At 45.4% G+C, this 13,389-nt stretch overlaps 3 protein-coding genes across 11 annotated transcripts; 2 read left to right on the forward strand and 1 right to left on the reverse strand.

The window, feature by feature from the left end:
- Positions 1-225: 225 nt before the first annotated feature.
- Positions 226-5,111, reverse strand: LOC6731010 (chorion transcription factor Cf2). 9 transcript variants are annotated; one of them, XM_016179000.3, is made up of 4 exons: positions 4,850-5,111; positions 3,213-4,481; positions 2,399-2,493; positions 226-1,229 (listed from the first exon to the last, which is right to left on the reverse strand). In XM_016179000.3, the coding sequence occupies exons 2-4, from the start codon at positions 4,379-4,381 to the stop codon at positions 1,054-1,056; spliced, it is 1,440 nt and encodes a 479-aa protein (XP_016023495.1). In that variant the 5' UTR covers positions 4,382-4,481; positions 4,850-5,111; the 3' UTR covers positions 226-1,053. The 9 variants fall into 9 exon arrangements, with proteins under 9 accessions (XP_016023495.1, XP_016023494.1, XP_039149958.1 ...); XM_016178999.3 differs by having other exon boundaries at positions 2,315-2,493; XM_039294024.2 differs by lacking the exon at positions 2,399-2,493 and having other exon boundaries at positions 3,213-4,354; positions 4,874-5,111.
- A 141-nt stretch (positions 5,112-5,252) lies between these two features.
- On the forward strand, positions 5,253-7,654 carry LOC6731011 (serine/threonine-protein kinase RIO3). Its single transcript, XM_016179564.2, has 3 exons — positions 5,253-5,571; positions 5,630-6,323; positions 6,375-7,654. The coding sequence occupies exons 2-3, from the start codon at positions 5,631-5,633 to the stop codon at positions 7,491-7,493; spliced, it is 1,812 nt and encodes a 603-aa protein (XP_016023496.1). The 5' UTR covers positions 5,253-5,571; position 5,630; the 3' UTR covers positions 7,494-7,654.
- A 4,231-nt stretch (positions 7,655-11,885) lies between these two features.
- LOC6731012 lies at positions 11,886-13,325 on the forward strand. The gene is made up of 2 exons (XM_002078137.4): positions 11,886-12,326; positions 12,388-13,325. Exons 1-2 carry the CDS (start codon positions 12,036-12,038, stop codon positions 13,144-13,146), a joined length of 1,050 nt encoding a protein of 349 aa, XP_002078173.2. The 5' UTR covers positions 11,886-12,035; the 3' UTR covers positions 13,147-13,325.
- The last annotated feature ends 64 nt before the right edge of the window (positions 13,326-13,389 follow it).

The following is a 13,389-nucleotide window of genomic DNA, read 5'->3' on the forward strand; positions in this document are numbered from 1 at the left end:
GCTTTCAACTTAAATAATTTAAAAAATAAACAATGGTTAACATTCATCAATAAAAACAAGCTAAAATGATTAGATCATTTAGTTAATTAAAAGTAAATAAATTTTAAAGCCAAAACAAACGAGATCCTGCTCGCGTGCAAATAATTGAGAAATGACTAAATTTCGTGTTGGTCCTTCGCCATTTCCGCTACGAGTCGAAATTTTGAAAAACGTTTTTTACGTAGAATAAATAATTTTGTGTTGTTTTGAGTTCGAATAAAATAGATGTATAATTTATAAAAATAATTTAAGTTTTGCGCGTAGACATGAGTTTACCTTTTTTTTGTTTTGCTGCTTTCAGTAACATTTACAAACAATTTCAGGAAGTAATAAAAATAATATTGCCACAAAGTATATGAGTAAAAATATCTTCTCTCTCTTTATAAATAATAGATGTGTGTTGTGTGTAGTTTTGGGTGTGTGTGTGTGTGTGTGTCTGTATAGCGCCGCGCGTAAGTGAGTTGGCGCTATGGAGTCACCATATAAAATCTCATAGAATAACAAAATATTATATACGATATACATAGGTGTATAAAAATAAAATTGCAAAACATCTACATAACCAAATAGTAATAAGAATCAAAAATCGATTGCAATAACTTAAACATTCTACGAACTGTATGCTAATTTAGTACAACTCTGTTTCTGCATCTGCTTCTGTGTTAACCGAAATGAAGGTATGTATCTAATTTAGTAATTTAATCTAGCAGCACTGCGAAGAGATTTGCCAGTCGTTGGTTGCAGTCGTTGCATCCGCTGCAGTTGCATAACTCCCGTCTACGTGAGTGTGTCTCGTCTTTGAAATGGTCTTTCATTTTTGGGTTGCTCATCCCGTTTCCGCTGCAGTTCGTCCTAAGCCGATGCCGCAGCCGCCGCAGATGGCTTCTTGGGATCTGTATCCGTGTCGGCGGACAACGGCGGCGGCGCACCATGACCAGAAGGATTTGGAGGATGAGGAGGAGGAGGAGCGGCTGGGGCAGGAACGGGTATCTGGCGGCCACCGCCCGGCCTTCCCTAGAGCGGATGCAGCTTGGTCGTGTGCACAGTGAGGGCGCTGCGCTGCGTGAAGCGCTTGTCGCAGTACGGACAGGTGTACGGCTTCTCGCCGGTGTGCGTCCGTATGTGCTTGGTCAGATAGTCCTTCACGCTGAAGGACTTCTCGCAGTAACCGCAGTGGAACGGCTTCTCTCCTGCAAAACAGCCACGATTGGCGAAACGGAGAAAGTTGGGATACTCGGTTAGCACATGTCGCTAGCACTCAGCCAGTTTGCTTGGTGCGTGCAGTACCAAAGGTTTGATTGATTGTTTTGATTGATTGATTGACTGAGAGTGGTGGATGTGTGGGTAGAGTAGATATGTATGCATATCAAATAGGGTTTGCACGTAATCAAACTATATATATATATAGATTATATATTAAATGTGTATATATATTTGGTTGGTGTTGTTAAAATGCATTCGAGACATATTATTACGTAATGAGATGAGGCGGCGGGCGATACGGATTTGGATTATCATATTGCTTTTGGCTGCCCTCACAGAAAGCTTGCTCAAAAATAGTTGGTGATCATTTCATATTTTCTCGTTCTGTGAGGGTATGTAAACTGTGACTCATACGATTCGTTATTTGTCGCTAATCGAAGACGGCAAAAATTCAAGGCCCTGGAATGACACTTGCTGGAAATCGAATAGAAACTCGAACTAGACGCTTGATTATAATCTAAAATTAAGCGTTTGCAATGCAATCAAGATGAAAGATCTTAATATAGAAGCACACATAATCGGAAGGTTATATTATTCATTTAATTGCACACTGATTTCACATTAATCATCTCAATTTCTCACTAATTACTATATTCCGATTATTTAGACTGATACTTAAAGAGAATATAATGTAGCAAGTGACATCCTGGCCAGATCTGGATCTTGGTCATTGGGTTGGGGAATTTTGCCGCCTTTTTTGGCGTGGTTTTCTGCGCAGGCGCTGCGGCGGCTCGAGTCTGATGATCGAGCTTCGGCAGGACGACTGGCAGAGGTGAGAGATTGATATTGGTACTGATTGATTGATAGAGATTGAGCGAGTTTGTGTATGGCAAATGGAAATGGACTTGCATACAGAGGTTTCTCTTTTTTGAGTATTGCTGTTTTTTTTTTTCTCATCACGCTGAGGTGACAATTTACTGATCGATTGGTTGATTGAAAAGTCGATTGATTGGTTGAGTTGATTGAGAGCTGATTGACTGACTGAATTGATTTGAAAAATATTGCTTCTCACCCGTGTGAGTCGTTAAATGTTTGTTCAGGTAATCCTTAACAGTGAACGCCCTGCCACAATAGCCACATCTAAATGGTTTCTCACCTGTATGTATGCGAGTGTGCTGTTTTAGTGTATTCGATTGAGTGAAGGACTTGCCGCAGTAGGAGCACGTGTAGGGGCGTTCTTTGGGCGTGGCGCTGTCGGAGTTGCGGTTCGGAGAGTGGAGATTCGAGAGTTAACAATTATTCATATTCATATTCACAAAATACCGCGCGGAAACGGAGAGGAGAAAGATACAGAGAGAGAGAGAGAGAGTGGGCGCGGGAGAAAAGAAAGAAATTTAAATTATATTATTAGTAACACTCGATTTAAAAATAAGTTGCAAAACAAACGACACACGAACGCATGGGCCTCGTCCCAGAGCTTCGAGGGCGCGCCCATGCGCCCAGCTGGCCCGAAGGAAATCAAAAATAATATATATATATACAAGGTGGTAAGATTATTGGGGTTAGCTCGGCGATCACGCCGCCCCAGACGCAGAGGGAGTCCCTTTGAGGGTGTCCCTTTGAGCTGGAGCGGGCAAGGCCTTGGAATGAATAACGTGTACTCCGGCAATGAGCTAGGAAGCATTCTTATCTTAAAGCATTGCAACTGAAAGCTTCCCTGGATGCAAAGACACTTAATCTTGTTGAGATTACACTGCGGTCTATACTATATCTGCCAATATTTTATAAATTCATCTTTGCACGACAATATCCCATCACTTCTAACGTTAGTTATGCTATTTAATTGATGCTACTATCATTAAAATATCTAGAGGATCAGCAGTTACTCGACTAGAGCGCTTTAAGTGGCTGTCCATTAGCTAACATTGCCGGAATACCCAGTCAGTAAGATGCATATAAAATGGATTTACTCTGCTTCGCCTGTGTGTATCTTGCGGTGCATGGCCAGCGTGCCGGGCGTCTTGAAGGTCTTTGGACAATCCGGACATTTGTGCCGGATCTTGTGCGCCAGATCGGCGGGCACCGTTTGCGTGCCGACTAGCACACCCGAACTGGCCGGAGCGGGTACACCGGGATTGGCTTGTATGGCATAGACGGGCACAGAGTTGACAACATCACCACTGTCGCTCAGGCTGAGTGGCTCCTCCTTGATAATGACCTGCGGATGGGCCACAATGGTGCCACCGTTGGCGTTCTTGTTCAGCTTGACGGTGAGTGGTGGCACCTTCAGCGACACCTGGTCGCCGGCGAGATCCTGATCCTGCTGATGATGGTGCACCTGCTGCTGTTGCGCCTGCTCCTGCATTTCACGCTGCTGCTGCTCCAGCAGTTCCTGCTGCTGCTGCTGCTGTTGTTGTTGGTGCTGTTGCTGATGGTGGTGCTCCGCCTGCAGTTGCTGCTGGTGGTGCTGCTCCTCGGGCGTCAGTCTCATATCACGGGGCGCCATCGCCGGCAGCTGATCGTCGGGCGTCACCGCCGCCTCCTGCTGTTCCATAAAGCCCTGCTGACCGGCAGCCAGCATGGCGGTGGTGCAAATGGAGCCGCACTGCGTGCATTTGTACTCGTTGGGCTGCTGGGTGGCCGAGTGGATGCCATAGATGCTGCATATGAGGCAGCGGGCCAGGAAGGCGGATGTCTGATGGGCCAGCCGATGGTGTTCGTCCAGATCGACGGCATTGCCAAACTTTTCATCACAATTGAAGCAGGGGTGGCTGAGCTTGGGGTGCTGCTGTGCCTGCGGATGGCCACCGTCCAGCGTGGCGATGGCTCCCTGGGCGTTCAGCGTGATCCCGTGGCACAGCTGCATGTGATCCGCGACGTGCTGCGGCCGCTCGAACTGCTGGTGACACATGGGACAATAGTGCGGCGACACGTGCACATTGGGGTCCATGCTGAGATTGGGCAGAAAGGCGGTCTTCAGGGTGTCCATGTTGGCTATCACGGTGGCCACTTGGTGCGTGGGCGTGGCTGGGGCGGCGGTGGAGGTGGTGGCTGAGGAGGGGGGCGGCGGCGGCGCTGGCGACTGATCCTCGGGGCGTGGCAGACGCTGTTCCTGTGGATTCGTGGTGGACTTTATCATTTCACTTCCGCTGGCGCTTGGAGAGTAATCTCTTCTTTTGGTTTGACTTGGTTAGTGGGCAGGAGCAGGAGCGATTGGCGGTTAAAGAAGGCGATAGGCGCTGCAGGAGTAATAAAAATCATAATTACAGGCGGCCACAAGCGAATGTATGTGCAAGCGTGTGGGTGTGTGCTGGTGTGTGTGTGTGTGTTCTTTGAGTCTGGCAGTCGCAAATTAGCAGGAACGAATTCGGAAATCACAAATTCACGAAATCTTCAGTCCCGATCTTCTGCATTTGACCCCCAATGTCCCCCCACAGCGGCTGGCGAAGAAGAGGAAGAAGGAGGAGGAGATGAAGAAGAAGAGGAGCGGGCAGCAGCAGCGGCAATGCGTTCGAATTGAAAATTTTTTTCAGTCTGTCATATTCTAAATTCGGAATTCTATTTTGATTGCTTTTTCGGTCTCTCGTTTTGTTTCCATCTTTCTTACCAGCGCACTGAATATTTACTGCACCTTGTTGTTGCTGGCGGCCGTTCGATTTTGTTGTATTTGGAGCGGGGGTCACGAAAATGCTGGGGCGGCCAATCAGTTTAATAACATTTTCTCCTTTGTACAACAAATAAACGTATATTAACAAAAAAAATTTTTCACTTTTATTATTATTTTTGGCGAAAAATGTACAACTACAACAAAAAGTATCGATTACTGGCATCGAAACTACGATGGCAACATCGCTCAAGAACCGACGATGTGGCAACGCCTTTGCCAACGATATATTTTGCTGCCTTTTCCTAAAATATGACAATTATAACGTTTTCTGAGTATGAAAATTAAAGTATAATATACATTTAATAAACGTTACAAAAATTGTAAGCAAAGCTTTCGATATTAGGAGTTCTTCTATTTCCAAAACTATCGGGGTCTATCGTTCTGCGATAGCTCGATACTTTCATTAGCTGATAATTTCACAACAATTGGAAAAAGCATTGTTTGGTGAAATACAAAAGAAATATTATTGCAACAAGGGTGCAATTGGCTCCCCATTATATTGGGCATCTGTAGTGCCACAACTTTCACTTGTCCTCCACCGCGGACACATCAAAGTCCACCTGCAACCCGCCGCTGGTCAGGATTTGGACAGAGGCTTGTTTGTAAACTGCCACAATTACCACCGATATAGAAGTCGATTTTCTCAATCCAAGTTCCAATAGGTTTGTGGAATCACAGCACCAAATTGCGATGTATATTTACTCTTTTTCCATTGTGCAGAATGTCGTCACCATGGGTTAAGACCAGCGAGCCTGTGCAGCAGGTGAATCTGGCGGATATAATGTCGGAGCAATATGCCCACAAGTTGCACGACAAGGAGCTGCAGCGCCACACGGAGAATCTGAAAAGACCGGACGAGCAGATAGCACCCGTTTGGGGGGCGCAGGCCTCATCCCCGCCAGCGCCCAGTGCGCTGAGTAAGCAAAGTGATGCGGAGGAATGGGAGGATTACTCTGCGCTTCTCAACGACGAAGGAAACCTACCGGAGGACATTCAGCTGCCTGAAGACAGCGATGCTGTAATCGCCCAGCTGTTGCAGTCCCAATTCGATCACGAGTACAATGAGGAATTGCGTCGCATCGAGCGGCAGCAAAACAAGCAGTCCAAGGTCACTGTTACCCTCAATAAGTTCCTACGCGATGGCGATGCCGAGTTCTTGCACGACACCGCCGAAGATGACTACGAGGAGGATGAATTGGAGCAACTGAAGCACGACTGGGATCGATTCGAGGACAATGAACGGCAGCTTGACTCCATACCACGCTGCGGCTTTAAAGTTACCAAGGAGGGCGAGATGATAACAAAGCACGATCCGCAACTGTGCGCCGTGCGTAATGCCCAGCGCGTGATGTCCTTTCCGCCGGAGTTTCCCACCGGCGATGCTGCCGGTTTCGACATGAAGCTCTCCAATAAGGTTTGAAGCGGTCAGTTTTAAGAGATATCAAAACTTAAACGTACCTTTCAGGTGTTCAACCAACTAAGAGCCCATTCTCGACGAGGCCGTTCCGACAAACACGAGAAAGTTGCCACCGCGGAGATGGGATTGGATGCGGCCACTCGTTTGCTGTTGTACAAGCTGATCAACAACCAAATACTGGAGCAGATCAACGGCATAATATCCACGGGCAAGGAGGCGGTTATCTTGCACGCCAACTCCGATGCGAACTATACGGGCAGCAACGAGCATGGTCACCAGAGTGGTGTGCTCGTTCCGCCGCAGCTTCTGCCCCGGGAGTGTGCCATCAAAATCTTTAAAACCACGCTCAACGAGTTCAAGCAGCGTGATAGATACATCAAGGATGACTACCGGTTCAAGGATCGCTTTAGCAAGCAAAACCACCGGGTGATCATAAATATGTGGGCAGAGAAGGAGATGCATAATCTGATGAGGATGCAAGCCATCGGCTTAAACGTTCCAGACGTGGTTGTGCTGAAGAAGCACGTGCTGGTAATGCGGTTCATCGGTGACAATCACAACGCTGCGCCCAAATTAAAGGATGCCCGCCTGAGCGACGCGGAGCTGAGCTGCGCCTACGAAGAGATTGTGGCCGCGATGCACAAGTTGTACAATGAGGCGAAGCTGGTGCATGCTGATATGAGCGAATATAACATACTCTGGTTCGAGGGCAAGTGCTGGTTTATTGATGTGGCCCAGAGTGTCGAACCGAAACATCCCAGTGCCCTGGAGTTCCTGATGAGAGATTGCGGTAACATTGTTAACTTCTTTGAACGACGCGGCCTGCCAAACATTTACACCAAGGAGCAGTTGTTCGAGTTTATTACGGGTCTCAATTCAGAGGTCCACACCGCCGCTCAGCTGGAGCAGATCCACACGCGTGGCGCTTCCATTAGCCAAGCCACTGCTCCGAACCAGGAGGAGTGCCCCGACGAACTGAAACCCCTGGAGTATCCCTTTGAGCTGGCCTGGGAAAAATCTCAGCAAGATCGCGCGGCTCAAAAGGCTCTGCAGCAAGCGCAGAATGATAACGACAACAAAACCGACACGGATAAGGATCATGAGACCGATGACAACGAGAACGACAGTGACGACAAGGAAAAGATTAACAAAACTGCCAACCATTGAAACTTCTAAAGTGTGGACTCATTTAGTTTAGTTTTTAATTGATATTAAGAGTTTGGCCACAGAGATTCCATAGCAAAAGATATGATGCTTGTAGTCAAGCAACTTGACTATAAAAGATCCCTCGAAAAAAGAATAAATTGTTCTGTTTTCCACCCATGGAATCCTTTGATTTGTATTTTAGAATTTATTTAAGATATTTTTTGTGTAACCTTCAACTCTTTTTTTGTAGTGCGCTCCAATTTGCATTTGTTGCACTCATGTTGCTACGGATATTTCTCCTAATGGCTTTGATCTTGAATCGTTATTAATCAATTAAGATTAATGCAAATGTCAGGCTTCAATGGCCACACGCCCATCTTCCGAATCAGCTAACCCGACAATTGAACTCATTTGGTGCGCAGTTTTCCCCATTAATTGGGAGATTTGTCGGTTCAATCGAATCTCCGATCAGATGATTACGTATAAAAATACCCATACCCAGTGCACACGATTCTGGACTGTCGATCTGACGGAACTAGTACATCTATCTGTACGAGAATAGTCTGGATGCGTTCGCGAAAATGGACTTTGCAAAATATTGTAGTTCAAGTGTGACGTCAGAATCCAGTTGTGAGCAGTTCAGTACATATATGTATATTGTGAATGATTCCGTTGCGTTCAGTATAGCTAGCGATTCAAAGTCTGCTTTGGTTTACCCTTCCTTATCATTAGGGAAATTTAAAAACAATATATAGTTCGATTAATTGTGTCTGGTTTTGATGAAATAATAGTTGCAATCAGTTCTATATTTCTGTGACCCATTTCTTTGTATACTCTTCTTAAGGTTAGAGGATCCAAAAACAGGGCTGCATTTTGGCTTTCAAACCGAAAACCGTTAGATGCGAATTTCCGTTTCCGCCACAGCATCTGCAATTTAAGTTCAATTTCAATTGATTCGCATTCGCTGTTGTTGTGCAGCCGTCAATCAAAATGGAACTTTCTTTCGATCATCAGCACACGCCGCAGTGCATCTATTATTTGTTGTTTATTTGCGGCGCTTGCAAGTGGAAAATATTATTTATTTTTGATTTCTGATTGAGCGCAGCCCACTTGACGTTGGCAACAGCAGATCTCTGAACAAATCGCCTTCTATTAGCGTCTCTTGAAATTGTGATACGAGTGCTACAGCATCACACACATATATCTGTGGCTATATGTAAGTCGGCGCCCCACACATAGACGCCATTAGGGGGCCCGACTTCGCGTGATGGTGATGCAGAACGTCTAAAGGAGGAGGGGAGGGGGGACCGAAGGGGAGCCAAGTGGCGTGGGGATGGAGGTTGAAAATAGACGCACCAAAAACACGAGTTGGAGCTGCCAACACAGTGCTGTATAAAATATACATAATATGTATGTTCAGATGTATATACTTATCCCCAATAAAACGAAATCATGTGGCGAAATAAATGTGTCATTCGCATTTGAAATCAAAAATAATGAACACTGTAAAAATGTTTTGAACTTAAAAAAGTTTTAAAACAAACCTTTAGTACTAAGGATTGATATATAAATAGTTCTTACAGCATTCTTTCAACTTTATGCTATTATTACTGAAATATAATTAACTTGCAATACATCTCTATGCGTCAGCAAAGATCTTTCAAGTTATCTTGTACAAAGATTTCTAAGAAATTATACGAATTTCGGGGAATTTCGAAATTGAAGGAGCACTTGAAAACCAGCTTTCATTGTGGGGCAACGAAAAAAGCACGAATAACAAGTCAAAGCAATAATCATAAAGGCTGGCAGAAAGAAGTGTGCAAAAAAAAATGGCCAATGAAGGAAAGCGAAAAATACCAAACAAGGCTATAAACTCAGACATTGCGTTTGGATCATCAATTAAAATGTGCCGGGCATGTAATCAGGCGCTCCAGCTTGGATTCCAAACATCAGTGTCCAGTCCACGCTCCTCCTCGGCTGAAAAAGTGGGTTGAACTAGGCAAGAAATTAATTAGGATCACAGAGAAAAACGTATGCAACTGGTTTTTATATTAATGTTATTTATAAATATTAAAAGTGCTGCAGAAAAACTACTTTCGAAACTAGAAAATGTTTTGAAAAATAAGTCTAACATGTGATTCCTTATGTTGCTGGCAGCATTTTCTTCAGGTGTAGCCCGTCACTCACACACACACACACACGCGCCACTTGACAGTGCGAAGAGGAAGAGAGGAGGAGACCGAAAACTTCGAAGGAGGCTCGTCGTGATCTTGGGGCCGCTGCTCTGCTGCTGCCGCAGTCGCCATCTCCGTCGCAGTCGCTGCCTCTGCCGACGCCGACGCAATCGTGATCGAACTGACCTCAAGTGGTCCTTCCCGTTTTCAGCACTCCCCACCAACTCACACACACACATACTTTCGCATACACGGGATGTGCGCAGACTGGAATTTGCGCGTTTAAAGTTAACAATTTATTTGCATTATTAATTTTCATGTTGGAGCTACACTCGAAGAAATCAATATGTAAGAAACTCTCTTATTATAAAAGTATTTTAAGTAGTATTAAGTATTTTAAGCATTAATTTAACTAACTTAAGCTCTGTAATAATGTATACAATCTCATCTATTAAACTGAAAATGGATTAAATACCTACTGCACTTACTCACAGATTTTTCCCAGTGCACCGTTGCAAGTTGGCCAAGTCAAGTGAATCGCCTCCTCTGCTCTTCCGCTGCTCGACTTGGACACTTGGACAGTTGGACAGTTGGTCACTTGGACGGCGGCGTCTTCTATTTTAGGTCTAAGTTGTTAACTAGTAAACTAGTTGCTGGCGAGGAACGCGGGCATGTAATTCAAGTTAGCTACAAAAATAGGACCTTTAATTTATTGTTGCCACCATTCCATTGTCGTCCGCAGTAACCGTCCTTACATGGTCATATCATTTTCATTTTCCATGGTGGCGCATCCACACGCCCTCCGTTCCCCTCCTCCTCCTTGCCATATAATCGCCGACTTCAGCGAAAGTGAAATCTTCTGTGCTCTAAGATGCCAGTTCAGTGGCCTCCAGGTACAGTAGACAAAAAGGTACGCAATGTGTGTCAAAAAGTTTACAAATGAATTGTCATTTATTTTGCGAAAATTGCTAGTAAAACGGGAGATATTCATTTAATGACCTGCGTTTATTTGCAAATTTGCAGTTGTAAATCTTACTTTGTGTTCGTCATAGGGTTGTCAAACCTGTGTTTAATGCACTCCCGTATTTTGAATAAGCTTAAATATTCAGTAGTTAATATTAATAACAGAAATCATCTGTAAGAAAAATCATTGCATACTTCTAGGTATGTGAAGAGTCATCTTAAATTAGTGCAAGCAAATTTTTGAGTCGTTTCTCTTCATAGAGTGCTCACTGTACGCATGAACATGGACCCATTAATTGGTTACCCGAGCAATTGGAGTATAATTACCATAACTTCCCCCTGGAACGACACCACGACGATCCCAGTAAATTATAAGCCAGGCAGGCACACGGCCACGCCCACTCCGTCGCCAACTACGCCCTCGCCCATCGCGACGCCCAAATCCATTAAATTCTAGGAAACCGTGCTTAGTGTCGAAATGTTTAAAAAAACGAATCTTCGTGTTAAAAACATGCGCAAACAGACCTAATTGATGTGCTGAAAACAAGAAAAAAAATACCTTTCGAATTGTCATCACATTTTTTAAGCCGAAAAACTGTTGCAAAAATAATAATAAAAATTGACAGGCACATGCTAATGAAGGTAAGCGTTCATCCAAATGAACCTGATGAGGTTTATTGGGCTTTTGCTTGATTGCCGAACGAGCGGGGGGCATTACAGTACCCCGAAATGGCCAAAAACGTGTTTCCATCAAAGCCACCTCCGATATGTCCGTCACGTGAGACGATCGCAACGAATCGGCGATGATTCAGCGATCCAAGCGATTTCTATATGTATATATATATATATATATATTCATTAATAAACCGCAAACATATTCGCTGTCAGGTATCCGAACTGGAGGCGTTTACCCTTGACCATGTTTTGACAACGACCACCATCAGCACATGGCCAGCAGAGGAGGAGGAACACCGAACACCGTTAGGAGTCGGAACAACCCAATCCCGAACGAGAACAATCCCAAACAATCGATCTATTACCATCTACCTGGGTCATAACTCACGTTTGCCATGTGCTCATTGAGGGACAGATGTTTGCGACGCGGGTATGGATATCTATCTATCTACCTGGTCTGGCCGCGTCCAGATTTCTCCAGATTCCGACGACTTTTTTGCGGAACGAACGTCGCACACGAAACGTGCTGGCGAATTGGTAAGACGAAGCCCTTCAATAGCGACATTGTCAGCTGGAAACCTCCATAATATAATATGATACTCTATAAGAAAGTCAGAACATATCATAGGTAGTAAAGATCCCAAAGGCTTTCCAGCAACTATCATACTAGTTAATATTTTTCGTTATACCATATTTAAAAAACAAACAATCCAGTAAAAGACTCAAAGATTGTGTGCTAAATTTATGCAAGATGCCCTATCTATATGGCATAGCGGACACCAAGTTCCTCCACCAGAAGGTGAAAAAGAAGACAAAGATCCGTTCGGATATGGCAGCCACCAAGTTCGAACGGAATGAGTTCCTAAAGGGCTGTCCCAAGTACGATAAGGACGATATACCCATACAGTTCAGGACGACACCCGATTCCCTCGTAGAGCTGAGCATCATTGTGGTGGACAAGCTGCCATTGCCTTCGATCTTCGAGTGGGATGACATGGACATCAGGCGCTGGATCAATGGCTATGGATATCCACAGTACATGGTGGGTAATACACCATAGATTTGGCTCTAGTTTCATAAGATAATCACCTCGCTCATTTCAGAACACCTTTCGGGTGAACATGATCACTGGTCGCAAGCTGCTGCTCCTGGACGCCTCCGCTCTGTGTGCGATGAACATCAAGAACTTCGATCACATCCGTCACATATCCTATGGCATCCGGATGCTCTTCCACTTCGAGCTGACCAAGTTCTCCTCCAGCATCTCGCTGCCGGACGAGAAGCCCAATGAGCTGTACCTGCTGTTCCACACGCAGACCGGAATGAACTACGACGAGGTGCGCAGGAGTGATCTCTACCGACGGATGCAGATACTGCGGGAGCGGGCCCGCAACCTGGACCACTGGGATCTACTCTACCTGTGGCTGCGCCACGAGCAGGAGCGCAAGTACAAGGAGCTCATCGGCATGGTACCGCGCTCCACGATGTACAAGTGCGATGAGGCGGCAAAGCAGCCGGAGGAACCCGAGGACATGGAACCCGAGGAACTCATGTGCATGACCTGCATTCCGCCGTGCGACTGCGACTGGACCGAACGGGATCTCCGGCTGCCGTGGCGACTGGAGTGCCTGCCGCCCATGCTGGAAACCACCATGAGCAAGTGGAACGCCTTGCAGGCGCAGTGCTCCACCTGCATCCCGCCGTGCGAGTGCCGCTGGCCACCGCGATTCTATCTCACGGGCACCGTCATCCGCTGCCTGCAGCAGCGCTTCCCGGAGAAGTTCTGCCCCATCTTCGACGAGCGGTACAGGGCCTCACCGCGACCCAGTCTCGTGGAGCGCTGGACGCGATTCTCCATATGATGCGGTACTTACACAAAGCATTTATTTCATATTCTATATTTAAGCTGTGTAAAGATCTCTGTTTATATCACAAAAACATGTTCTGAATGCGAAAATCAATGGAATTTCATCATGTTTGCAGACTGATCTGCTCTTGGCATCTTAGCTGCTCGAAAAGCAAACAAATCTCTCGCCCAAAATAAGCTATTAATCAAAAAATAAAATCTGTCAAAACAAAAAGCACTGATGTTTCAAAATTGCCGC

This window comes from Drosophila simulans, chromosome 2L (genome assembly GCF_016746395.2).
Source record: "Drosophila simulans strain w501 chromosome 2L, Prin_Dsim_3.1, whole genome shotgun sequence".
Classification (NCBI taxonomy): Eukaryota; Metazoa; Arthropoda; class Insecta; order Diptera; family Drosophilidae; genus Drosophila; species Drosophila simulans.